General features: G+C 52.9%; 1 protein-coding gene across 1 annotated transcript in view; it reads left to right on the top strand.

Annotated features, from left to right (window-relative positions):
* Window positions 1-25,694, top strand: part of LOC119105841 (NT-3 growth factor receptor) — a 49,077-nt gene that overhangs the window by 9,476 nt on the left and 13,907 nt on the right. The window contains exons 3-9 of the mRNA XM_037229394.1: window positions 15,507-15,734; window positions 17,281-17,430; window positions 17,765-17,829; window positions 18,422-18,580; window positions 18,960-19,143; window positions 21,663-21,824; window positions 24,203-24,318. Coding sequence (XP_037085289.1) covers window positions 15,507-15,734; window positions 17,281-17,430; window positions 17,765-17,829; window positions 18,422-18,580; window positions 18,960-19,143; window positions 21,663-21,824; window positions 24,203-24,318 — 1,064 coding nt within the window. The remainder of the gene's footprint in view (window positions 1-15,506; window positions 15,735-17,280; window positions 17,431-17,764; window positions 17,830-18,421; window positions 18,581-18,959; window positions 19,144-21,662; window positions 21,825-24,202; window positions 24,319-25,694) is intronic.

The following is a 25,694-nucleotide window of genomic DNA, read 5'->3' as shown; positions in this document are numbered from 1 at the left end:
GAAAACGCCTGAACTCGTACCCCACAAACCCCACGGAATCCCTAATTCTGTATGAAAAATATCCACCGACTTAATGGAATGATTTGCTCTGAGGGATATCAAATGATATCTACAGACAATGCGTTAAAACTTTCCAATAATCATCATTCAAATCATCATGAAATATTTGGGGAGTTTGAAATACATGTACGAATGAGACAACAGTTGTAGAGGAGTGACTGATCTGCGATGTTCTGAAAGCACATGAAAGCTCTGTCCTTAAGTCCGAGGTCTGTATCTCCGAACGAAGGTGGCTGCGTTTGTCTATTGGCAAAGTCATTTGCAAGTTTTTGCCACATGGTGGGCGCATGCGTCCATGCATCTGGTTAGCGCAGATAATGATGCTGAAGTGCAAACGTGCTGTGTCGGAATCCAGTGATGCCAAAAGACGCCTGAGACCAATTGCAAGTTTCTTTTTCTGTATGTGTTCAGGGCTCCCTTAAGATATGTGGTTGGGAATATGCTGCTCAGCACAAGCAATGTCATACATATAGCGAGATAACGAGTGGCTACTAATGGAGTAAAGGGACCTCGAATGCAGCATGTCATAAAAAACAGCAAAAGAAAAAACGGGCCGAATCATGCAACGTCAGCCGGATAACGGTAGACAGGAACAACATGGCAATGGGTAAAAGTTCAATAACGAAACATCGGTGCACATGCATCGACGCTATCTAGTTAAAAAAGAACAGAGAGTGGGGGACACAATATCGACAGGATAACCCTCAACGGGCTTGCACGTCCAAACATGTAACGAACGGGAGCGAGACTATACAGTAGCAGATGACTTATTTGTAGCCTGTTGCGTGCTGGCTGAACCTACGGGCTTCTGTTTCATGAAAGTCTCCAGAGCCGTTTTTCTAGAACGTCTCAGCTTAGTGGTTTACCTCCCCTTTTCGTAGCTGCGGTAGGTGTATTTATTTGTTCCGCGCTCTCCTGCGTACACCTAAGGACACCTGTCCCATCGCGATCACGGCGGTGAGGCTCGAAGTTGAGATGCATGTGCTTTAATGTTGGTTTTCGGTCCAATGGTGCGATAAATTTGGTTGGCTTCGGTCCTCTCTAAGTTAGGGAACAAGAGCGTCGCGTTTTCTTCTCATACTCCGGCGAACTAGATCGGTGGATTCAGACTGTCGGTGAGGTCCAGGAATGTGCCGACATGCTACGAGTTTTCAAAGCCGTTACGGGGAATGTGTCCAAGTTACAAAAGATCAATGAAGTAGAATGCGTGGCGCTGCCTCCCAACTCCATCAACAAGCCTAGTAAAGACGTCATCATGGTTGCGGTCCAAATTCGTGGTAAAAGTTAGACGAAGATCCCAGGGACGAGTCCAATGAACTTAAAGTTACCGGCCGTGGCTGCATACGGTCAGCTAGCGGTCGGACCGCCGTGTACAACTTGCAAGACTGTGGGTACGAGGCCCGGAGCTGTAGCACATGGTTTCGTTAGACATCCTGAGGTCTTCCTCCGAGCCAACTAGTATCTGACGATGATCGGAGAAGAAACCACGCTGAACGATGTGTGGCAAACAGCCCCACTGACGAGGACGATAGTGTGACTAATTATTGAAAAACCTGCACTGACGCCTTGTCTCTAATGTTCCGTGAAACTAAGCCTTGGGTGCTGACCGAGAATGCTCGGTGCGCGGAGTGATCTTGTTTTCGGTTTTGTGACCTTGACCATTGCTGCTTTCAACTCATGCAAGTAAATTTGTTTTGTGACTGTAGTTCTGGGCTTTGCTTTGCCACCCCCTACGCCCCGATCCTTATATATTTTGAGCATTATGCTGTCGGTGTTGTACTGTACGCTTATTTTCCATTTCGATCTCTATCACTGCCGATATGAATTGTTTCGATGCTCTGCCTTCCAATTAGTTAATCACTGGCTCCACATTTGTCCAGCTATATTGTCCTTTGTCCATCCTGCTATTCGATCGTTGGCCACGTTGATGTTTTCCTGGCGATATTCAGCCAGACTCATTTTTTCTTTTCGATCAGTTCAGATCAGGTCCTTTTGATTGGGAAATGTAAGTCGCGTGCTCATTGTTGAATAGGGTGGATCGAAGGGGCTTCAGAATGTATTGTGGTGATTAACCCATGTTTGGCGGGGGGGGGGGGGTTCATCCAAGATTCATAGTTGATCAGTGGAAAAGATTCTGGCAGATAACTTTCATCACGCACGCTCACAATTTTTACGAGCAAAAAATACCAATGTTCGGTGTTGTAGCCTCCCTAGAAGCGTGCGGTCAGCCACCGCAGCCAACACCAGTGCCCTAAAAAAAAAACAAATAAGAAAACAAAAAGTGGCGGCGGCGGGCGCGTTGGAATGTTCATGTGCCTGAAAAATGTTTCCTAAAGCCCTTTGCTCAAAGGCTTGAATTGGGTGTATCGTTCACCTGTGCAATTTTGAGGCTAATCCTCTGAACGGCTCAGCATCTGCAACAGCGCGAGCAAGACAAATCTTATCTTGGCATCAAATGCTCGTGGTGTTGTAAACGCTAATCCAGTTCCGGGCATCAATCTGCAATTCACCGGGTGATATATCTCACCAGACTACCTTCCACACGTACAGACATTATATTCCTTCCTTTCACTCGACTTCATCACTACTGACAACGCATCCAATTGATCGATAACGGTACAGCTGAAGAGCACATCTATGTGATCTTTCCATGGCCATGCTCGTTTGTCGCTCAGACTGACATCGCTCACGCATCACGCGCAGCCTGTGTCAAAGTTTTCCTGTTCTTTTTATTTTTGTTCCTGTTTCCTCGCAGAATCCACGCTAACTCGGCAGCTATGTTCAGATAGCGTCGGCCAGACTTTCGGAGCCTGTGTTATGATGTGCCGCCGGCTGCGCCATTCCCACGGATCATGCCGATGCGGGCATTCAGCACTGAGCCGAACATAGTCCAGCGTTTTGAAGAAACTTAGTAAAGCATGCAGCTAGGCTGTTACTGTTCTTCTTATGGGAATTTTCAGCGCAAGCGTGAAAAACGAACGGTGACGCTTACCTGTACGTGTTGCAACCTTCTGTCTACAACTCTAACAGTTAGGGCGATGGTCCTAGCGAATTTCTTTTTATTGACGACGCCAGCCGTGCGTGTCCCCACGCGCCTATGTTGCGTGCCGCCCACGCGCCGGCACATGACCAGAGCCATGGTGAGGTCGCGCCGGGGCAGGATCGCCGACTCACGCCAAGCGCGGGGGGGGGAGGGGCCCTGGGGCCTGGTCGACCCAATGATAGACTGTTGTCACGCCATGCAGCCGCCGCGACCACGGTCCCCTGCGGCGACAACGCGCGCTCGCCTGGGGCCGCGACGACACGCCGCCGTGCGCCGGGACCGCCGCACGGCGCATCACGACGGCCGCCGGTGCACCAGGCCGCCGGTAAAAAGCGGCTCGGTCGTGTCGGGCGGTCTGGCCGGTCCATCAGTTTGTTTGTATGGTATAAACAGAGTGGACCGGGGGGTGGGCGTCCGCGCCGCGCCGCTCGCCCCGGGGAGCTGCGACGCTCGCTGATGAGAGCCGCGGCCCCGCCACCAGTCAGGATCGGCGCACTGGCCTGACGTCTGACGGTGCCGAGTCTGACGCAGTCTGGCGGCGCGCGAGCAGTCTCGGCTGACAGCGGACTCTGGCGTCAGTTTCGGCCGGACTGACAGCGGTCCCTGGCGCCTGGGACAGTGTGGGCTGACAGCGGTCCCTGACGCCTGAGACAGTGTGGGCTGACAGCGGTCCCTGACGTCTGGGACAGTGTGGGCTGACAGTGGTCCCTGACGCCTGGGACAGTGTGGGATGACAGCGGTCCCTGGCGCCTGGGACAGTGTGGGCTGACAGCGGTCCCTGACGCCTGAGACAGTGTGGGCTGACAGCGGTCCCTGACGTCTGGGACAGTGTGGGCTGACAGTGGTCCCTGACGCCTGGGACAGTGTGGGATGACAGCGGTCCCTGGCGCCTGGGACAGTGTGGGCTGACAGCGGTCCCTGACGCCTGGGACAGTGTGGGCTGACAGCGGTCCCTGACGCCTGGGACAGTGTGGGCTGACAGCGGTCCCTGACGCCTGAGACAGTGTGGGCTTACAGCGGTCCCTGACGCCTGGGACAGTGTGGGCTGACAGCGGTCCCTGACGCCTGAGACAGTGTGGGCTAATGGTCGACGCCGTTCAGGGCCAGCCTGGACTGGTCACTGACGGGAGGGACTGTCCAGACCGACAGACAAAAGCCAGAAGAGGAGGAACTGATGACAGTTATCTAGGTGAGAGCTGGCTCTCATGCTGCGAACACTGGGGTCAGTTTGGTGCGGACTGGATGGACGGGAGGCGGACTGGAGGCAAAAGTAGATTTTATCTGATCTAGGTAGTGGGCAAACCATGTATACACAATTCATAGGCCTATACGGCCAACCATATAGGCGCATGTGCTGCTGGACTGGGTTCATGGCTGTTCGAAACTTGGATGGAAACCCTTAAATGAAGTTTAAAAAATTAGCCGTACTCACAGACACGTGTTCGCCGATTCAAACAAAAACCGCCAGAGGTTTGCTCGTTCCGGCCCAAATGGTCGTGAAGCCGACGCGGCCCCGAATATTCAGAGAATTTGAGGCATAGATTCAGACTCAGATTTACATCAAGATGAATCAACGTTTAACGAAGATCAACAGCAAATTAGATCAAATTTATTTCAATATGCATTGTCATGTATGCAACCAACCGGCAATGTTTAACCAAGTTCAACAGCAAATTAGATCAAATTTTTTCAACATGCATTATCATGTGTGTAACCAACCGGCTATACTAAGTCAACAGCCGCAAACTAGCACATGGATCAGGCTGGAGAATTTTTGATCGTCACTTAGCCTTAAATGTTTACAGAGTTATACGCTGGGAACAGCAATATATGCAAATATGCAAAACTTATGAAAGGTATGTTAGAATTATCGACCATTTATATAACAGGGGATGTTGAATGCCGAATAGATATTACAACTTGTTTCAGGTTCAACTACGTTCGACATAATACCCCATATCGCCGAGAAGCAAGCAGAGTTGAACGAATACTTGCCAGAAGTAATGGACATGGACTCGGAGTTGGAGCAGACGTCATTTGTAGCCATATGCCACAAGACTTAACTGACGTGGACTACGTCTTGGTCGTAGAGTCTTAGCAACCTGGGCTCATGCTCAGACTTATCAAATGCAAAAAGCGTTCTGGTAACTCGCACTAGGTCTCAATACAGCAGGACTCAGTCTCGGACTCCAGTTTTACTCCGCCATCAGCAATGTCATTAACGTCAGCTTAAGTGGTATCCCCATCGAATGCGTCATAACACAACTTGGTGACATCCCACTGTTGCAAACTGATCGGTGCATCACATCGAAGTATGATGTTTACGAAATCTGGAGTAAATGCTTTAAAAATTACGCAATGCTGCCATTTGCGCTACACTCAGTCAATAATAACTTCACCCACCCTACTTTTCGAGAAAAGTAGTGTTGATACTATTTTCAAGCCTCCACTGTTTTTGAACACAACGCATGAAAGAAAGCTTCGATGAGTATTGCTGAAACTTCCCATACTTTGGAACTAAAGTACTGGAAAAATGCAAACGGATGGGTCAAGGGTGTGTGCAACTCAGCATGAGTGGTAGCGGGAGTGCGTTGGCGCAGCCTCATGGAAGCGATGGATTGGTAATGGAAATCTGTGAAAACCCCCTCGCTCATGACTGACTTAAAGGCTGGAATATGGAGCAAATGTCACACATCACGGGCCTGGGTGCCTACCAGGTCGGATTTGGAACTGTGTGGGCTGGTGGCTTCACTTATGAAGCGATGCGCCGGGGCGGGAGTGGCCCCACGCACCGTCCGTCACGTGACCGGAGCAGGCGGGGGCCGACCGCCACGCACCGTCCATCACGTGACCGGGGCAGGCGTGGGCCGACCGCCACGCACCGTCCGTCACGTGACCGGGGCAGGCGTGGGCCAACCGCCACGCACCGTCCATCACGTGACCGGAGCAGGCGTGGGCCGACCGCAGCGACCCCTCGGGGGACACTCACGGGGCCCTGCGCGGACCGGCTAGGGGAGGGGAGGAGGAAGTCGCGTGACGTCGCCCCGCGCTGGAGAGCTGGGTCGGCGGGCATCAGGTCTGGCTTGTAGGTGCGTCGGGATGACCTTCTCAGGGCGTGGCATTGGCGCCATGCCACCGTGTGTGGCGGTCCAGGCATGTGGGGTGCTGTGGTCCTGCCTGTGGACTGAGGAGGCGCTACGTCTGTGGGTGCCCACGTCATCAGGTCTGGCTTGTAGGTGCGTCGGGATGACCTTCTCAGGGCGTGACATTGGCGCCATGCCACCGTGTGTGGCGGCCCAGGCATGTGGGGTGCTGTGGTCCTGCCTGTGGACTGAGGAGGCGCTACGTCTGTGGGTGCCCACGTCATCGCAGGAATTTGACCTTGGCCAGTTTCTGTCTAATTGGTTCCCTGCCATGTCAATCCATGCATCTAGCTGAGTTTTTAGTAAGCTTTGATGGCTTGTTTCACCGAGGTTGGATCGGATTGGGATTTCCCACCGAACACAGCAAAACTCAAGCAAGATGGGCCATTTCCCACTGAACACAGCAAAACTCAAGTAACATGGGCCATTTCTCACTGAACACAGCAAAACTCAAGTAGCATGGGCTATTTCCCACCAATCACAGCAAAGTTCAAGTAACATGGGCCAAGCGTACTCTTGCATTTACTGAAACCAGTGGCATGCGAGCGCCTGGTAGGTCCGGTCTAAGCAGTGATTGCATTTGGGTCGCACAAATCAAATCGCAGTATTGAGATATCTATATCATGCTTGTATCTGAACATGGCATGTAAGTGGAATCACTACCCCCGTTTTTGGCTACCATAGGAGATATTTTCGGCTCAATGCATGTGACACGTGGCTGTGGAGCCACGTTGGTGCCATAATTTTCTTCAGAGAGGAGGAAGGGATGGCACAGTTTGCGTTGTTGTCATCTTTCATTGTTGCATTCATAATGCTGTTGTAACTGAACCGAATCAAACAGTAAGTCACTTGCTGAAATGATCCGTGAACACAATGAACTAAACGTGCCACATTTTCTCCGAACTGCTGCGAACCTGGACCGATTTCGTACGAAATCGGCCAACATCTAGTATATAAATGTGTCTGGTACATGGCTTGGGGGAGGGAGAATGGTCACCGTGCCCTCCCCCTGATTATTTTCCTGCGACAGTGCATGTGGCAACATCAACCTCAAGTCAGCAGCCGCCTGCTGCAGCGGACTAGGTCTTCGTTGACTTGGACTAGGTCTCGGTCTTCGATTCTTACATAACTCAGCCACGTTGCAACGCCCTCGATGCGCTTGTACTTCCTCTTAGGGACCCCCGCGGCTTAGAATAACCGATATAGTCGAACCTCTTGGGTCGCATCTCGGTATAATCCCGTTTACCCGAAACTACAGCCTACTTGTACCTACCTAATACGTATTGCCTACTACCTACTAACTGTCCAACCGCCTGTTGACAGTTTTTGGATAGTGGAGAGTGGATACACTGGGTGGAACGAAAACCGTCATCAAATATGAAATGCCCAGATGGGGAACAGAGTATAGGCGGTTACGAAGCTTCTCAGAAAGTACTAATTCCTTCCGCTGCGCGCATCACGTGCCTTTCTTTAAGAGCGCCGCCGACCAGATGGGATTACTTAACAAGTTGTTCACGTGTCTGGCAGCGCCTGGTCCTTTTCGCAACGATGAAGTATTCCGCTGTTTATCGAACAGGATCCTCTCCCGACCTTGCCTGACAGAGCCGGACCTGGTGGCACCGTCTAACACCGTATGCCTACTCCGTCCTCATCACAATCGTGCTTGACCAAATCTGGACTAGCCTGAGCTGCAGCATCGTCCGCTGGACTCCGCCTCACTATCAGGCAAGATCTGGCCCCGCTTGACTACCTCCTCGTCGCCGACGCCGTCGGATGCCGTTTGACGGTGCGTGACTCCGCCATGATCCGGGCAAACCCTGCCGTAACTCTCTCACCAGCTTCCACCGTGTTGCCGTCTCATATTGAATCATGACCTTTTGTATTACCCTACCATGGCGTTCTTTTCCGGCCCAATCGTCGCTTTGCTTAACAGTATCGTGAAGCTCTTGCCTGACCTCAATGCTATGTTCACTTCCGTTCACTGCTTTGTCCCGTCCAGCCTTGTAGCACAACGCTCACTTTGATCTATGTAATTAACGTCCCGGATAATAATAGCGACGCCCTGTACGCTACCCGAGCGCCTCGCCGACCGGAAGTCCGCGGCCCTGGCCGATTGGTTGTTTGGATTAGAGCCCTTTCGACCAAAAATGATCATTTAATGGTTATGGGATGAAGGAAAATGGCTAACGGTGGGGCAGAACTGCATACGCCTGGGGGGAGGGGAGGGGGGGGGGGGCGGCAACCGCCGAGCTTCAGCCCGCGCAGGGACTCTGCGGAGTGTGCGCTGGGCGCTCGATCGGGTTCCCTTTCCAAGGGGATCTCTTGGCCTACCCCTGGCTGACGCATGCAGCCTGCCCCGAATAAACGGGGCGTCGTGAGCATGCAGGATATACCAAGAAAAGAGAATAAGAGGGTCGGATGTCCCGGGCCGAGCGCGGTGGGCCAGATCATCCATATGACGTCTCGCGGGTCCCACGTGCTGGTTGGCGGGCCGGCGACGCGCGACCCACGACTTGGCCTGCCGGGCCGCTGCAGGCCGCGGCCACACGGCGCTAGCGGTGCGAAAGTATTTTACGCCCATCATAGACTCCCTGCCCAACTGATCCTGACCTACTGGACTGATCGCACCCAACCACGGCATGACCACGTCCACCTGACTCCACCCGTCCCTCTTGATCCTGCCTGACCTCGCCTGATCCCGGCTAACCCCGCTTGACCCCACGTGACCACGACTGGCCCTACCTCACCCCACCTCAACCCCCGTCGCTACCTGACCCCAGCTTACCACGCCTGACCCTGCATGACCCCTATTGACCCCAGCACTCGGCGTGGCGCCGCCGGGACGGCCGGCCTGCCCGGCTATGTGTCGGGCGGTGCCGACCAGGCCGTCTGGTGCACATACCACCCGGCACCGTTTACCACGGGCCAGAGGCGGCGCCAGCGCACGGGAAAGCCCCGCCGAGCACGCGGGCTCAGGCCGACGGCTGGTCGGCGCCATCTGTCGGACATCTCCGGGGAGGATGGGTCGATCGATCGTGGGCATCTGGTCACGATGTGTGGTCGCGATGGCCGGTGGTGTTCATGCATGCGAGATATTTCCGCTTCCAATAGGCATGCGCGGCTTCTAGCAACGACATTGACGCAATGGTTTGTCCGAGTCTGAGTCACGGAAGCAGAAATCCTCACAGCGAAGGAGTACGCGGCAAACTAACACGGACGTAAACCTTGAGTTGCGTCTGTGCGAATAGCCACAGCGACCCGTGACGTCAGCTCCCGGTACGCGCGGCTCCGCAGGCGCTTGCGACGCCGCTGCCGACCGTACTGGACGCCGCCGGCTGGCGCTCGTAAACAGCGTGTCACCGCGCTGACGTGCGTGGCGAGCACGCGTGCATGTGATACCCCGAGACGACAGGCCTACCGAGAACCGAGCTGTGCCACGCAGGCCTCGGTGGAGACAGGCACACAGTCACCCGACGGACGGCCACGTTTGGGGAGAGCGCGCACCAACGCTGTAGGTGGGGTCAGACACGGAACTGCGACTGGGCTATGAAAGCGCAGTCGTAGACTATTTGATACAATATTTTGCCGCTGACATGAGCAAGATGCTCGCAATAGGCGGAACCAAGTTCACACGTAGGTTAAGGGTCCGTGTACTCACGACGAGTACGGTGTGCTCCTTTGTAAAATGGTGTGTCTTATGTGTGGATTACAACCAACAAGTTTACCTGACATATTCCGCGCCTCTTCATGTGTGTACCATCACATTTCGGGCACATCCAGCTCATTACGGGCGCCAGAAACGGCCAAGCGAGTTCCATGGCTTTACATGGATTCCTCACCTTCCAGGTGACATCAAAGGCCCCAATGATCCCGTTCATTCTTAAAACCTGAACGCATATGCCCTTGAAATCCAAGTATCTCTGCCTCAGGGTTTTCTCAATGCTTCCCTATCGCGTGAATTACATTGCGTGGCACGAACACCGACCTGTGATATCATGTCACGCGTAACATACTGGTAACGCTTGTGGAGCTTTGGCCTCTCAGTCGGCCTCACAGCGGTGCAGGTTACCCCGTGACGAGGAACCAGACACCGAACGCCTGTTCAAAAGTCGATCAGCGCCAACCGGTCATAAGGTCGCGACCCGGAGCTGTTTTGCGTCGCCGGTAATATTTCACGGCGCTGTGACGGTCACCCCGCCAGCCATGGGGGTTTTGCTCCCTGGGAGAAACAGCTGGTGTCCAGAGCCTGGCTCCGTGACCTGGACAGGGCCTCGGAGCCTTGACCTTGACGTGACCTGAACAGGGCCGGGCCGGCCATGGATCAGGGCCGGTCCTCGAGACTTGGGTTTGGCCGGCGCCGGCTGCGCTTCCCGGGGCTACTGCTGCTTTACGCCCTTCTGGGTGGCGCGCGTGTTACTGGATAAATGTTTGAATCGCCACCGGGCATTTCTCAACGTCCGTGGTCACCAAGCTCGCCAAAAATGCGGTCCCCACTTGAGTGCCTCTCTTTGTCTGAAGGGCTTCTTTAACATCATTATGCACGCATCTCCAAACACAATTATTCGCCGCATCATTCAGCTATGCATGAAGCGTTAATGAGTTGAGTTGATGTGTCCTCCAACCACGAGGCGTAATGGCGACGATGACGACAGCGACGCGCCTCTCGTGACGTCGCCGCACACGTCCTTATACTCGACCCTCGCCATGCAGACATTGGGGACAGCTTCAAACAAAATTTTTGACCACAAGGGAATGACGAAACCGGCGCGTGTCATGTGGTCTTGCGTCAGAGCACAGCCCAACTTGTGTCGGGATGTTAAACGAAGCGGGCGGACCGTTCGTCCCGCGGTATTCGCCATCACTTGAATGTCGTTGGTACCTCCCTTGTGCGTTAAGTCACCGTGTTCGTGCATACGACATGCGTGCGATAGCGACGCGATTACTCAAGGCCCTCTGCGACAGTGGCCGCGGCGCAGTGGCATAGTTACGGCAACGGTGATTGGCTACGATCACACAGGCTTACTCTAAAGCCGTCGTGTATTCCTTGTTACTCTGAGATCCCGTACATGGGGACGAATTGCCACATCGCTCATTACCTTGTTCCCAAGACCCGCCAGAGGCAAATTAAGGCGTACATACAACCATAAGCTTGCTTCATTTTATCCCTACCAACGCCATATCTGACAACTGAGCACTTTTAGGAACGATGGATCGATGCCTATGACCTTCTGACACTTTTCAACCAACTTGCATACACCTGCTCTCCAAATGCAAGAGCCAGTTGCATGATTAACGTCATGGTTACACGCAAATATGTCATCCGTAAACGGCCAATCTTTCACCTTAAGGTACAATGTCATGCTTGCCAATGCTTCGACTGCTCATCTTGCGTAACGCTTAATAGCCAATAGCCCGTTGACCATGTCGAATCATAGGTCACAACCTTCCAATGCACTCGCATCTGCCACAAAACATGTTACAAAGCAGGGCAACATAGAAACCTGAGCCCTTCACTCGGGGCATTACGGCTTGGAGAGCCGCTCAGACCAGCTGGCCACGCGCGGGCACGGCCAGGTCACAGACGGGCTCCGCCTGCCGGGCCTGTTGCGGGCGGCTCCGAGTGGCCGGCGTGCAGCGCGGTGCAGGTGACAGGGCCACCGGGCCGCCGGCCGGGGGCTGTGTATTTGGCCAGCGGAGGGGCAGCGTCGCACTCACAGGACAACAGCGACGCCGGCCAACCTAAACAAACGGCGCGGCCGTCGCCACAGTTGGGACGTGTCCTCCGGCGACGTATACACACTCAGGACTGCAGGTGGACCGTGTCGGCCCCCTACCACCCCTACCCCCCCCCCCCCCATCTCCCCGCCGGTCGTCCGGCGGGAGGGTCCGCTGGGGGTAGCGGTGGCTGTGGCGACGGCGGCGGCGGTGGCGGCGGCGGCAGCTCGCTCCCAGGCGGCCCGCTCGAGCCGGACACCTCGGCTTGTCCGTGCCAGCCTCCGCCACGAGAGAGTCTCGCCGGATGTCGTCCCATGCGCCGGTCCCAGGCCGGCTGTCATGAGGGGATGCTGGGGAGGGGGCCGGCTGCACGCCGTCCCACGGGGCCTGTCGGTGTCCGGCGCCGGATACCACGTCCGCGCGGGGCGTGTACATCGGACACGGGGAAAGCGAGCACCGCCGGCTGCCGAGGTGCGGCGCCCGCCCCGCGGCGGCAGCGGTGGAGCGAGCGCGTACCACCGGCTGCCGAGGCGCGGCGCCCGCCCCGCGGCGGCAGCAACGGCTGATAACCGGGGGCGCGTGCTGAGCTGGACAATGCGATCAAGCCTTGAGATGGCCGAGCTTCCAGGATCCCAACACCTGGGATACATGTCATTAATCCTCTAAAGCGCCGACCTTATGAGCCGAAGGCATGGTCTTAAAAAGCACCGCGTTTTTCGTTTCAGAAAGTAGTCGAAATCCTGGCTGTAATCTTGCGAGGCTTACCGCTGCGTTATGCTTTCATCGCACTTAACGGCTCAGCGGGGCACCTTCAGAGTACGCACACAGTATTGGAATTTTCCATATGTACAGCATGGGATTGGCCTTGAGATATCTTTAGTTGAAGCGCTGAGGGATAGATGGCCGTTAGCATCCATGTCGTCTTTATGTCTGCAAACTTGCGCCTGTAATTTCTGCGTCTTTGATTGCGCCCATCCCTTCCGCATGCACGACCAATCCAGAGGCATGAAACTATTGGCTGGCAGTATAGTACACTCAGTGGGCTCAGATTTTAAGGGTCTGATATGCATTGCTTTTGTGAGGGGTGGACAACATGGACTGAATGTTTGTGAAAACTGATGCTTTACGTGCACTTCTCCCATGTTGTAAGATATGCTCACAGTGTGGCCTTAGCGCGTCGGTGGGTCGGCATTTTCTGTAAAACCGTGCAGGATAAGTGAGGCTTGACTGACCCTTTGCTGCCTGGATACGCGGGCGGTAGCGCATGATATGTCGTTATGCCATATCACATTATATCAGCCATATCCACCGGCGTATCATGCATATCATGTCGCCATCACCGGCGTACCATGCCAGTAGATCTACCACGTCAGCAAGTGGTCTTTTTATTTTTGCTCCCGGGCTTTGTTGCGGCTATACAAATGATTGATGTATACTGCGATTGTCACTGTTCACGCAATCTGTATGCATTTGGGTCGCAGTGGTATACAGACAGGGCGCTGCACATCCAGTATTGTGCGAATGCCAGTGTCAAGCTTCGCTGCCTGACTGAGAGGACTGGCTCAGAGCTGTGTGCCATCAGTCATGGCATTTCTGAATCTGCGCGATATGCGATATGCGATATGCGATATGCGATATGCGATATACGCAAGAAAGGCATTGAGCGCTGGAGTTGTCGGCATTTTTTGTTTGTTTTTTACGCTGATAATTATCGACCTCCAATATGCCAGCAGTTGCCGGTTAAACAACGTTATCGATTCTCAGGAGTGTCTGCTATCAAACAGGCGGATTATAGGGGAATTAGATCCCAGCTTTTGCGGTACGAAGAGGCTGGGAACTCAATCCGCGAGTACATTATGCATGCCTCGTATGGTAAAGCTCCGAGTGCGCTTCTCTTTTCCCCGGTGGCCGATTGTCCAGGAGCTCACGGGATCATTTGTTTGATCTACACTTCGGCAGGCGTTGTCCACGGCTGCGCGACCTTAACGACGATGCCAACTAAATCCCTTGCGGTGCGCGTCCGTGCTGAAGAATGTGTTCAGCCGAGAGCGAAGGAGTTGACAGAGATCGAGCTGTCAGGAGTCATTAAACATGTTTGCGGCTGAGGATGCCTGGACGGCCCTTATACGCAACGCCGCGTCGTTTTTCATCATCTCCAGCGTGCCATGAGTGGCGGATGGGATCCCTTACCAATTATTCTTCTCATAGGATCGGTATTACCCATCCTGGGATAGTCATTATATAGGATGAATTTCATGGATGGGTATTACCCATCCTGGAAGAGGTATTGTGTAGGATGGGTGTTATGGATGGGTATTACCCTTCCCACTGCATCCCAACGTTACGCGCTGGGTAACGTCCGCCAACGACCGTTCCGGTTGACAGGAGTTTAGATTGATATGATATCGATAGGAGGGCATGTATGCGCCTCACAGTGGCGCCGTGTATGCTATGCCACATACTATGACATATAGTCATAGTTATTTGGCGACACTACTTCCACAAAGCTGACGTCATAGTGTGTGGCAACGATGCTTCTACAAACCACGTCTTTCGTCAAGTCTGTCCGTTGCCTGGTCTCGCTGAGACTCTACAGGGAAGGCAATAATGCCGTGGCTTTGACACTGTTTGGTAAATTGCTTGTCATTTTGCCCTTGCGCATCAAACAACGAGAGTTTTTCCTGGCACCCACAGCATCGTGTAGAGCGTTTCATGCTCGCATATCTCGTAACCTTCAACACTTTGTTGATGTCTTGTCGATTGTTAAAGTCAAAGTTGCAGTACATGCAGGCACGGACACAAGCATGCGCAGGGAGCGACAAGATGGCGGAGACACGGACGGAGACTGGACGAGGTTGGCGAATGGTGCGGAGGCGGGAAGGGGCGGGTGACTAGTTCCAGCGAAGCTCTTACGCGATGCGGTTAGCCAACCAATCGCTTTTTAATGATCGAGGATCGGGGGTGAGGCGGGAGCAAAGGCGGATGCGAAAATTAAGACAAAGACAGGTACAGATTGAGTTAGGGACAGACACAGAGACATAGATAGAGACAGAGACAGTGGCAGTAACAGTGACAGTGGGGATGACGGGCAGGACAGTGACGACAAAGGTGACTGTTACAGTGACAGCGACAGCGGCAGTATCGGTGACGGCGACGGCGACAGCGACGGCGACGATGACGGTGGCGTTTGCACCAAGCAGAGGCGTAGGCAAACATATAGGCAGAAACATGGGCAGAAGCAGAGGCGGAGATGGCAGCAGAAGAGCAGGGATACAGACAAATACATAGGCAGATCAATTCCAAAGACTTTTTGCCCCTATCCTTCCAAGCCCCAAATAACACTTTGGAAACTTTGGAAATCAAAAAATTTGGAATCAAGCCGTCGCCTCTAGTTAGGAGACGCAGAGGGAAAGACAAAGGGATGGATGTCATGAAGCGGAGGTATGTTCTGGGGACATGGAGACAGATCGGAGCGGAGATGAGGTGGTGCAGGGACCAGAGCGATGTCCGAGCGCGGCGCCTCCTGACTGGCTTTGCTCTGACAGGCAGCGGCAGCAGCCGTCGGCGGCGGCGGCGGCGGCGACGGCGGCGAACACGTAGTCGCTGCCGACCAGACATTTGCGGGCCCGAGGCGGCCTGTATGCCCGTCGGCGACTCGTTCAAGTGCGTATGCCCGCGCGACCTCTCCGAGGTGACGCCCGAACAGCGGTGCCACTATGCCGACGACACGACGCCGGTCACCACCAGCAGCGACGCACTCACCATGGCGACCGGTACGTGTCGCCCGCGGCCACCAGTTGTCCATAACGCTCACGGTCCCCGTTGGCCGACCCTGGCCTCATCGCTCGCGGCCACCAGCTGCACGAAACGCCCTACGGCGCTGGCCAACGGCGCGTGCCGTTTGCGGCCACCAGCTGCTGCCACCAGCTGCATGTCCACTAGCTCGATGACCCTGGCCACCTGTATCGTCTGGCTGGTTATTAGGTGCCCAAAACTTCAAATGCTCACTAATAAGCTGAATGCCTGGCCACCAGTATGCGGTGTCCATAGCCGATTTCAGTCCATAACGTTAGGGAAATGGTCAGCTGTGTCTCTTCGAAGTCTTCTGTTGCCGCGTGCTTGTGAGTGGTCGTACTTGTGAATGTTCATCACCATCCCGCCTGTTTGCTCTCACCGCCCGGGCGGTTGCCTTATTCGATCCAGGTCACCTCTTCAAACTCCGTTAATGCACGCCTTTCTTCTATGCCCGCTGGCGTGGGCGTGGTGTTTGTCATTCGCACTCTTTCTAGTGTAGCTAGGACCTCAAAACACCTCGACACTCGGGTCTCCACATAGCTCTCTTCTGCGAGCAACATCTTTCCAACACTATTGAACTGTATTGCATTGTGGATGGTTTAAAAATTTCTTAGATATTTCTGTTCATAAAAAAGCGCTCATAATGCTCGTAGTTTGTCAGGAATGTGACGTGACAAATTTCTGTCACTTTAGTCAGCTTTTTTTACTACTGCCTTCTCGGTTTTGGCTGCTCAGGTGGAACTGATGGATTTATATCGGCATCGTTACGTCGACTATTTGCGGGTGTCGACTATACGTCACAGCAACCCTGTTACTCAAAGATTGACAGTCAATCCATCAATGACATCAATGTCGGAACGTTGCATCAATGCTACACCACGGCCCATGCACACCTGATGCAACATGAACCGGTCGCCATCCCGAAAGAAAACTAACATCGCTACATCAAGGTCTGACTGGCAGACGCAAAATGTCTCGCGGCGTATGCAGCACATGTACTAAACAACTACTGTGTATAGCATGGGGGCGCTCTAGTTACACTCTGAACTTAAAACGCACGTTACTACCGATCGCAAAATTGTAAACGATATAAGAGGTTTAGCTAGTTAGTTGTAGTAGCCAAACGTTAGAAAACAAGAGTTCACAACGATTTGCAAAAGAACCTTGTGCTTACCCCAACACGTGTGCTGCCGTGCATCAGCTATCTGGCTGAAGACTGGTATCTGTTCCCTAGCTTTGGAGTAGATCGCCCTGATACTAACAGGACATGATAAAGCTCAGCCCACGCTCTCTCACCGCAATAATCAGCGCAATCATCACACACCAGCGCAATCAACACACCATCATCGGGACATTGGTCCACGGGGCATGAGTGTGCGGAGGCGAAAGGTCATTGTTTGACCCCAGTGCCCTTATTTCGTCGGGTGGAGTGCTCTGTCGGACCCCGCTGTAGACCGACACGGACAGAGATGTCCGCCGGAGGGCACAGATCGGCCTTGACCCCGTGCTCCGTGTCCCCGCCAGGCCGCCCCTGCCCGAACCCCAAGTCCCTCTGTGGGATGGAGGCCGCCTGCCAGATGGTGGATGACTCGGACCACGTCTGCATCTGTCCGCATGACCTGACGGAGCCCACTGGCGACTCGCCACAAAACTTCCGGTGCAACCGCAACGTAGGTTAGTGCCAGCGCACAGCTGCGGCGGCCGGTGAAATGCCGCGTTCCAAAAACGGCTCTTTTCAATCGTGGTTTGGGTGCACTCATTACACGCGCGTGCGTCTTTCTGTTTCGCCGAGTTGTGAATCGCATTGTCTTTTCAGCTTATTTATTCAATTCCTGTCGTTCTGTCTTCCCCTTCTTCTCTTCTTCTTCTTCTCCCTCCCCCTCTCTTTCTTTCTTTCTTTCATATTCGTTCTGAGTTCGTAAATGTTTTGCAGATTGCACTGGGAATCTCGCACATCAGACTGTTTGCTTGTCTAACCCCATAATTTTGGTGTGTTTGCCTGATACAGTGGAGGACGACTCGTCGCCGCATCCATATCTTCTCAGTACAAACAACGGGGATAGCGGTCCACAGGTCAGTGGCCCTGGCCGAGCTGGCATCACATGTCAGCGGCTCTATATCGCCACTGGCGTGGCGTGCGGTAAGATAATTTGTGTGTATGTATTTGTGTGTCGGTGTCAATCAGTTCAGCAGCACCGTCGTTTCTGGGTCACACGTGTGGGGATTTGTGTGCGGTTCCGGGACGGGGTAGATACTCCCGACCACCTTTCCAGGGATGGTGAATGTGTGGAGATACAAAACAATAATTTGACCCGCCCGGACCGCGCAGGGGGGGGGGGCTGGGGGGGGGGGGGATACATCAAGGGTCACCCAGACCAAGCACGCCCCTTCCAACAGCCGTTTCTTAAAACCTGGGAAGATTGTCCGGCATGATATCGCTCAGTGTTGGTTGCGCTGACGCTTCAGCTCTATAAAACTCTCAACAATCTTTCTGAATTTCCGACTTCTTCAGCGTCCAGTGCGGTGCACAGATTCCTTTCGGTGTGTCCAAAGCACTCTCACCGCGTCCCGACTCCCCACCATATCCTGGATCTGCATGTAGGAGTGCTCCCCCCTCCCGGCCTGGCGCACAGCTTTCACCGCTGGGCGTCCCTGGCCGCCGCAGGGTCTGGCGCCCGGCGTGCCCGGCTGGGTGCTGGTGCTGGTGCCCAGCCTGATCGGCGCGCTGGTGCTGGTGCTGGTGCTGGTCTCCTGCTGGCGCCGGAGGCTCGCCGGCGCCGGAGGTAGTCGCGCCGCCGCGCGCAAGCTCGAGCACAGAAAGCTGGTGAGTGGCGCGATGTATGCTCGCAAGCTTGAGCACGGAAAGCTGGTGAGAGGCGCGACGTGCGCCCGCAAGCTTCAGCACGGAAAGCTGATGAGTGCCGCGATGTGCGTTCACAAGCTTAGGCATGGAAAGCTGGTAAGTCGCGCGATGTGCGCTCGGCTCTTGTGACGCGGTTGTGGGGGCGCGTCGTGTGATCTCTGCTCAGTTTTGTAAGGATACGATGATGACTGAGTTTGTTTGCCTGCAGAATTTGTCCGGTGATGTGGGTCATAATTGTCCTGGTCATGTGCAAGAAACTCATTGCCTGCAGTTAGTGAATCGCTTTTGTCGTTCAATTTTAGAGGATGCTAATAAGAACTTATCGGTCCTTTTTCCACAGAACTTGCCCGTCACTATCACAGAGAACATAGTGCTGGACGACAGAGTGCATTCGAATCCAAACTACTACCACGAGTCTCCCTGGACATCGCCACTAAGTTCTATGAAAGTTGTTCATATCCTGAAGGAGCAGGTTGTCAACATGTCCGAAATCGGCCAGGGATGCTTCGGAAAAGTGTACAAAGGTGAGATGAACGCGTTCCCAAATCTCTGCTGTGATCTCCAGCGTGTGATCTGCTAGCCTGTGTTTTTTTTGGGGGGGGAGGGGGGCTTCTTGTCTGACATCGGCTCCATACCACACTTGCCGAGCCGAGAGTATCGGCTTCGTCCCAAACTTCGGCCCAGCGCACGTATGGTCTAAATTTGACCACGTTTGATAATCCGCCTTCCATGGACCGTGACAGCCTAAATCAGGCGATTAATGAGTAGAGGTCATTGGTGGAAAAGTGGACGGTGAGGGTGGGACGGCTGCCTCATCCCCTGTACTCTCACTACGTCTGAATAGCATTGGATGATTTAGCGTTGTACGGAACAAAGCAGTAAACTTAGGTGCCGAAATCGGTTGACCCTTCGGATTTCACCTACTTTCCTTTCATTTTTTCAAGGGTGGCCTTTTGGCGTGGTTGGAAGGGGCTTAAGACCCAATGCATAGGCAACTACACGAAGTAAAAAAAAAAATAAAGGGAACATGAAAATAAAAGTTGATTCAAAGCACGGGCGCATGCATGTAGTTCACCCCATCCCGACGATAAAGCTTATGACTCGCACTAATATATGCTTGAATAAGTATTAACGCAAAAACTGATTGGAGCAAACGCGTGAAAATAAGTATGCTAAAAGCGCAATGTTGTTTTACGTCATGCAGAAAACGCCACACACACGGCGCACTAATCTAGGTTTTCATTGGACAAAATTTAAGTGAGCCTCCGATTCAAAGCATGTTAAGTCCTTGTACACCATGCAAAAAAACCTGTGGGTGGTTAAATTATTTGATCAGTAAGTATTGTTGTTGTGCCCCATCCCCTCCCCCAACCCATTCCACACACTCGTAAACTCCTGCTTACGGCCGTGTGCGACCGCCCTATGTCAACTTTGGCGCCAAGTATAGCTAGCTGCTTCAACCGCAGCCTCTCGCCCGCCTTTTCGGAAATAAATCCCTCCAGTCGCGGATGCTCAAATTGCATTCACTGCCTGTCCGCTGGCAATCTGCGAGAGGTGGACATTCTCTGGAAGTTTGCGAGGAACTCAGCGCCCAGGCTCCGAATCCCATGCTAAAATTAGTATGAGCTCGCGGATTGCTGATGTGGAAAATTGGTTAATCACGTTCCAGCGGTCTCTGCAGTGGCAGCGATTGGCGCATGGCCCGCACGTGCAGGGTCCGGCGCAGTGTCGAGACCCGGGCATGTCTTCCGGCACCTGCGAGGTGGTAGACTGTCCCGCAGTACAGCAGTATGCCGCGGCACAGTATCGCAGATCCCCGATCAGGCGGTCCCACATTTGTGTCGCAGCAAAAACATCTGTCAAGCTCGCGGATGTTACGATATCACTTGTATGGCGAGTATTACCACATCAGTGCTACGCGACAAAGGTTGTGCTTCAAAAATGTGCATCAACTATTTCACTCAGGAGTGCAGTCCCGCAAAATGAGTTAGCGACAAGCATGATGGAAAATGACGAGACCTCAAAATAGCCAACAAACGAGTTTCTCCCCGGAGTGCACCCACTTGCTTCTCAAATTTGGAGGTGGGGGCTGGCGCCTTCCATCTGGATAGGACACTACATCCTGGTTATAGGCACTGTAAGAACTTTTGCAGCCTGTTTATAAGCAACATTACCTCGGTCACCACTTTTATGCGGCATTAGTGGTATAAGACAGAACGTGAGACAAAGATCAGTCCGCGTTAGGCGTCAGTGCGTATAATCGCAGACGGAACATCGCCAACCCTGATCTCATGCTGCCTGTCGCACTGCTGCCACACATCAGCTGGAGGCAGCCATGTGTGGGAGCAATGCGGCGATGTCTGCGAGATGAGACCAGGCCGTAGACGCCCGTGATATTGACCCCGGCGTGAAATCCTTGAAATGAAGAGTGATTTTCGCTGTATTTCAGTACCATGGTGACATGAACGATTTTTGATTCAGTCATGGATTAAGCTTTCTTATCAATTTGCGGTGATTTGCGTGTAATTAAAGGTTGTATAAGTTTTGACAATGGAGCCAATAACTGGTACATTTTCTGGTATAATATTTGAAGCCTACACATGACCTGTATCGCTCAGTTGGCGAACAAGTACTGGCAACAGAAGTAACGTCATTTTGAGGCAAAAGCCGCATTATCTTGTGTTATAGAGGTAATAACGGGCACGCAGTTTTGAAGGATAACCTGTGTTATGCGGCACTGTTCTTGCGTATAACTCTTTGCGCCTAAAGTGAAGATTGGTTCAAGCTTTTGAAGCGCGCGTTTTGCTTTTTACCATAAGCTTTCTGTATGACTATTTGTAGCCAACTTAGTGTCGCCACAAGCAGACATAAGAAATGTTTTTAACAGGAGTAATACCGCGTACAGCTCTTGTCGGCGCGGCTCTCGCGAGCGTTCAACCGCCATGGAGGTGCAGGCCGCGAGCGTGGTATCGCGGCGGCGGCTGGTGTTAAAGTTAGCTCCGGCGTCCTCCATGGTGCTGACTCACACCGCCGCTGCCGCCAGGGGTGTACCTGCCGTGCGAGGGAGAGCCCGTGAACGTGGCGGTAAAGCTGCTGAAGGAGACGGCCAACGTCGAGCTGCAGGAGGACTTCATCCGCGAGGTGGAGATCATGGCCAGCTGCCGGCACCAGAACATCGTCAGCCTACTGGGGGTTCTCGTGCAAGGTGGGCGGCGTTGTGATAGGACTGGGAGCTGGCCCGCGCTCGCCTTCTCTTTGACATATGTGATAACCCATGATGCATGGACAAATGTAGCTACAACGCGCTTGTAAGTTGCTTGGCAGGCACATGTTGAATCCCTTCCTAAGTTCTGGACGGCAATAGGAAGGGGCTGTGGCCATATATATTTCAATTTGTTTCGTTCCGCGCGCGGCTTGGACTTAGCGTTAACATTGTGAACAGCGACGTGTAGAGCCACTTAAATCCTGTCCTCTGATTCTTGCTGTCCATGCCATGATGGGCGGCCCTCAAGAAGGTGCGCATACCTTGCCGACTCAATGACGTGACATCCACTACCGAGATGCGGGTGATGTGCTGCTCGAAGCCGTTTAGGCCTGTCACTCCGTTTAGGTCCGTTTAGGTCCGTCACTTTTGCAGGGATGATCATTTCGGGATCATTTCGAGATGATCATTTCATAGGATCGGTCATTTAACACAGAACCGAATGATTTCACTTAGCATAACGTCTATTAGCCACGAAGCCCCTTCCCTTTTTTATTGTGAACGCCTGGAAGCCATACTAGCCCCTGAGTCCTTCTCCTTCCTCTGTAACGTATCGTGGGAGTGTAAAATCCTCCCCCTCACGCGGCGGTGCAGGACGTCTGAGTTTCACCTTACTTATGCGGCACAGAGTGCGTTAGTGATGACATGATAGGACGAGCTCCGGTAGGCGTAGATTAATAACACAAGGAACTTAAGAAGCAATTTCTGATGATTCTTAACGGCGTTAACATCGATTTACTCGGTCAACGAGTAAGCTGTGTTCGTCCATTACCGTTCGGCCGTGTCGGCCCGTTACCGTTCAGCCGTGTTGGCCCGTTACCGTTCAGCCGTGTTCGCCCGTTACCGTTCAGCATCCCCAGCCAGCTCTGTCTGGCGTTGGGACGCGTGGGCGTTGCGAGAGATCCGCTCACCTGCAGTTCGCTCGTGGAGCACTCTGGATTGTCGCACTCAATCCGCTTACGTAACGTTTGGAATACAGCGTCCTTTGGATGGGCGTCTTCGATCATGCTTTCAGCAAGGAATTATGCGACAAATGGGCGCACAGCCAGATTTCGAGCCGAGGTAGGAAACTCATCGGTGAAGCTTGCCAATATTGTTCATGTCCTTGGGTTCCTATTTACACTGTGTATGCGATGAAAAGACAAACAGGACTGAAAAGACATTGACGCGCGAAACAGTTTATAGACACGCACAATCAACCGCGAAATTCTGCTTTCTTGAAATTCTGGCACGTGCCGAACGCGGGCCCCAACTGATATGAGCACGGTGCTAAAGATGGTGACGTGCCTTATTATCATGATGTCGGCGCGGACACACCACGCATTGGTGTCATGTAAGTTCTTCAGCGATGCTCTCAGTGGTGTCCCAATGCCTTCAAATGTTGTCGGGACCACGTGACGCCACACAAATACATATGTAATAATGATATTGCCATTGCGAGTAAGGTGGGCGTCCAAGCGACTCTAACAACGTCGAAGGATTGGAGATCGTATAGCATTAACGGCCCTGCCCGGCCCCGTCACTCGCGCGTCGCCTATCATACGCTGTCGTGCACAAAGCATGGATCCAAGGATTTCAGGAATGTTTGATGACCCATGTCAGGTCACAGCAGCCAGGGGTGATCTGAGGTCAAATCCGCTGCCCGGTATGGATGTATAAGATAGAATACGTAGGTGGCATAAGTGCATGTGCCGGCTGCAACCCAAGAACAGATCTCAAGTGTTTGACCCACAGCTTACACTAGCAATTGACCAGAGAGCGGACAATGCCACCTTTTCCGAAGTGGAACTCGAACACGAGTCTCAGCGACGTAAACGGGAAGACTTGGTCATGGGAAATTCACGGGTGTGAAGCTCAGTGTGCTAGTGCAAACATCCACCAAAAATATGTACGTAAGTTCCGAGGCTTTGATCACAATAGGCGCAACGGTAAAGAACTGCGAAGTCATCGATTGCGTCGGCTGGAATTTTTGGACCAGAGCCGACTTTTAGTCAGACAATGTTCCAGCAATATCGCTTGCGAATGGTACACACATGCGAAATGCGGGTTTTGCTCTACATCCCAAGCTCATAAGAAAAGAATAGCATGATACAAGTGAATCCTGTTAGTATGGATTCCTTAAGGCGACGGACTCCATTCCTTCGCGTCTCGGTATCAGCTGAACGGCGCCAGCCATTTGTACAGCGAGAGGATCCCTCCGGTATCACCTAGCTGCCCCACACCGAAAAAGGCGCTGTATTGGCCAGCGTTCAAACGCATCGCACTCCTCGAACGCGCATCGAGGCTCGTTCGACCTGTCGACGCCGCGCCGCTGTTTCCAGACACGGCCGTCACGCCATGGATGGTGTTCGAGTACATGGCGTACGGCGATCTGGCCGAGCTGCTGCGCAAGAACGCGCCCAAGTGGGGCAGCCCGCAGAGCAGCGCTCTCGACATGGTAAATGGTGCATGGCACGTCATGACGTGCGGTGCATGGTGCATGGCACGACATGATGTCTAGTGCATGGTGCGGTATGTTCATGGGTCATGGTGCGGCGTGATTCTTGGAGCGTGATGTGACGTGGTGCGTGGTACATGGCGTGATGCGGGGTCTGATATGATGTGAAGTACGATGTGATACGCGATACACGGCGCGCGGCACGTGCCACAGTATGATGCGTGGGACATGGTGTGACATGTGGCTCGGCATGCGGTATGGCATGATGCGTGATAAACAAAGCATAACGCACTCGCCTCCACCTCGGTTGGTGCCGAGGTTGTCATGTTTGTCTGGCGAACAAGACACAGAGATGAGCAGCAAAAAAGGAAAAGAATCCACAAGCTCCGGCACTGAATATGTGTTTCTTATGTGTGAGTACGGATAGTTAAAGAAAACTTATCACGCTTCATAAAATTACGAAATCCCTCATCAATCATGTAATGGTGATCCAAAATTATCAAAATGATGTGGGCAGCTATTTTGCCAGCAAGATGAAGCGGGTGTGCTTTTTCTAAAATTCGTGCTGTACGAAGTGGGTTAGCGCGCTATGGCATAGCAATAACCCACATTGAGCCTTTTGACCCTTTTTTATGCGCATGTGAATCGTAACGCAGACGTAATAACAGGGCAAATTGTATGCATATATATATATATATATATATATATATATATATATATATATATATATATATATATATGTGCGTGTATCGTGCTTCGTCCTTGGCTCTGTATAAATCTCGACAAATGATCGAGATTGATGCCCAGGAAGAACCAAGCTCGAAATAATTCTTTGCAACGAAGGGATATCACAACTACTAACAACCAGTGTTATCTGTTCAAACTGAGGCCGACATCCAACCCTCAGAGTCAGCTTTAAGCATGATTTTAACTTACACTGCCTTGATCCAGGTCCAGGCTCGGAGCCGCCTGCGCCAAAAATGTGTGAAATTACGTCACTTTGGCTTTGTCCGCAAATTACGTCCGCATTTTTTCGGCTTGTCACGCTCCAGTGCACTGATACAGCCCATCCAAAACGTCTTCCAACGGCGACTGTCTCCTTTCGTTTATGTCATGCTAGCATCTATATGGTGATAACAGCGCTGTGATAACACCCGCTTGTCCCATGCTTCAAAAGGTGACAAGTGACCGCCCATAGCTTACGGTACATATTTTCAGCCATTTTCCCACTCTCCCTCCCCATGATTGCGCACTGGTTACTCTGGGTGGCCTACCTCCCTCACTTCCCGTGGTCACACTGTGTACAGCGTAATCTCCCGAAAATAAGATATGCTTGGCCTCTCACTGAGCTAGTCATGCGGAATGAGAAACGATCG

Source organism: Pollicipes pollicipes, unplaced genomic scaffold (assembly GCF_011947565.3).
Source record: "Pollicipes pollicipes isolate AB1234 unplaced genomic scaffold, Ppol_2.1 Scaffold_6138;HRSCAF=7277_pilon_pilon_pilon, whole genome shotgun sequence".
NCBI lineage: Eukaryota > Metazoa > Arthropoda > Thecostraca > Pollicipedomorpha > Pollicipedidae > Pollicipes > Pollicipes pollicipes.
The sequence above is the reverse complement of the archived record's forward strand: the minus strand, read 5'-3'. Positions and strand labels throughout refer to the sequence as shown.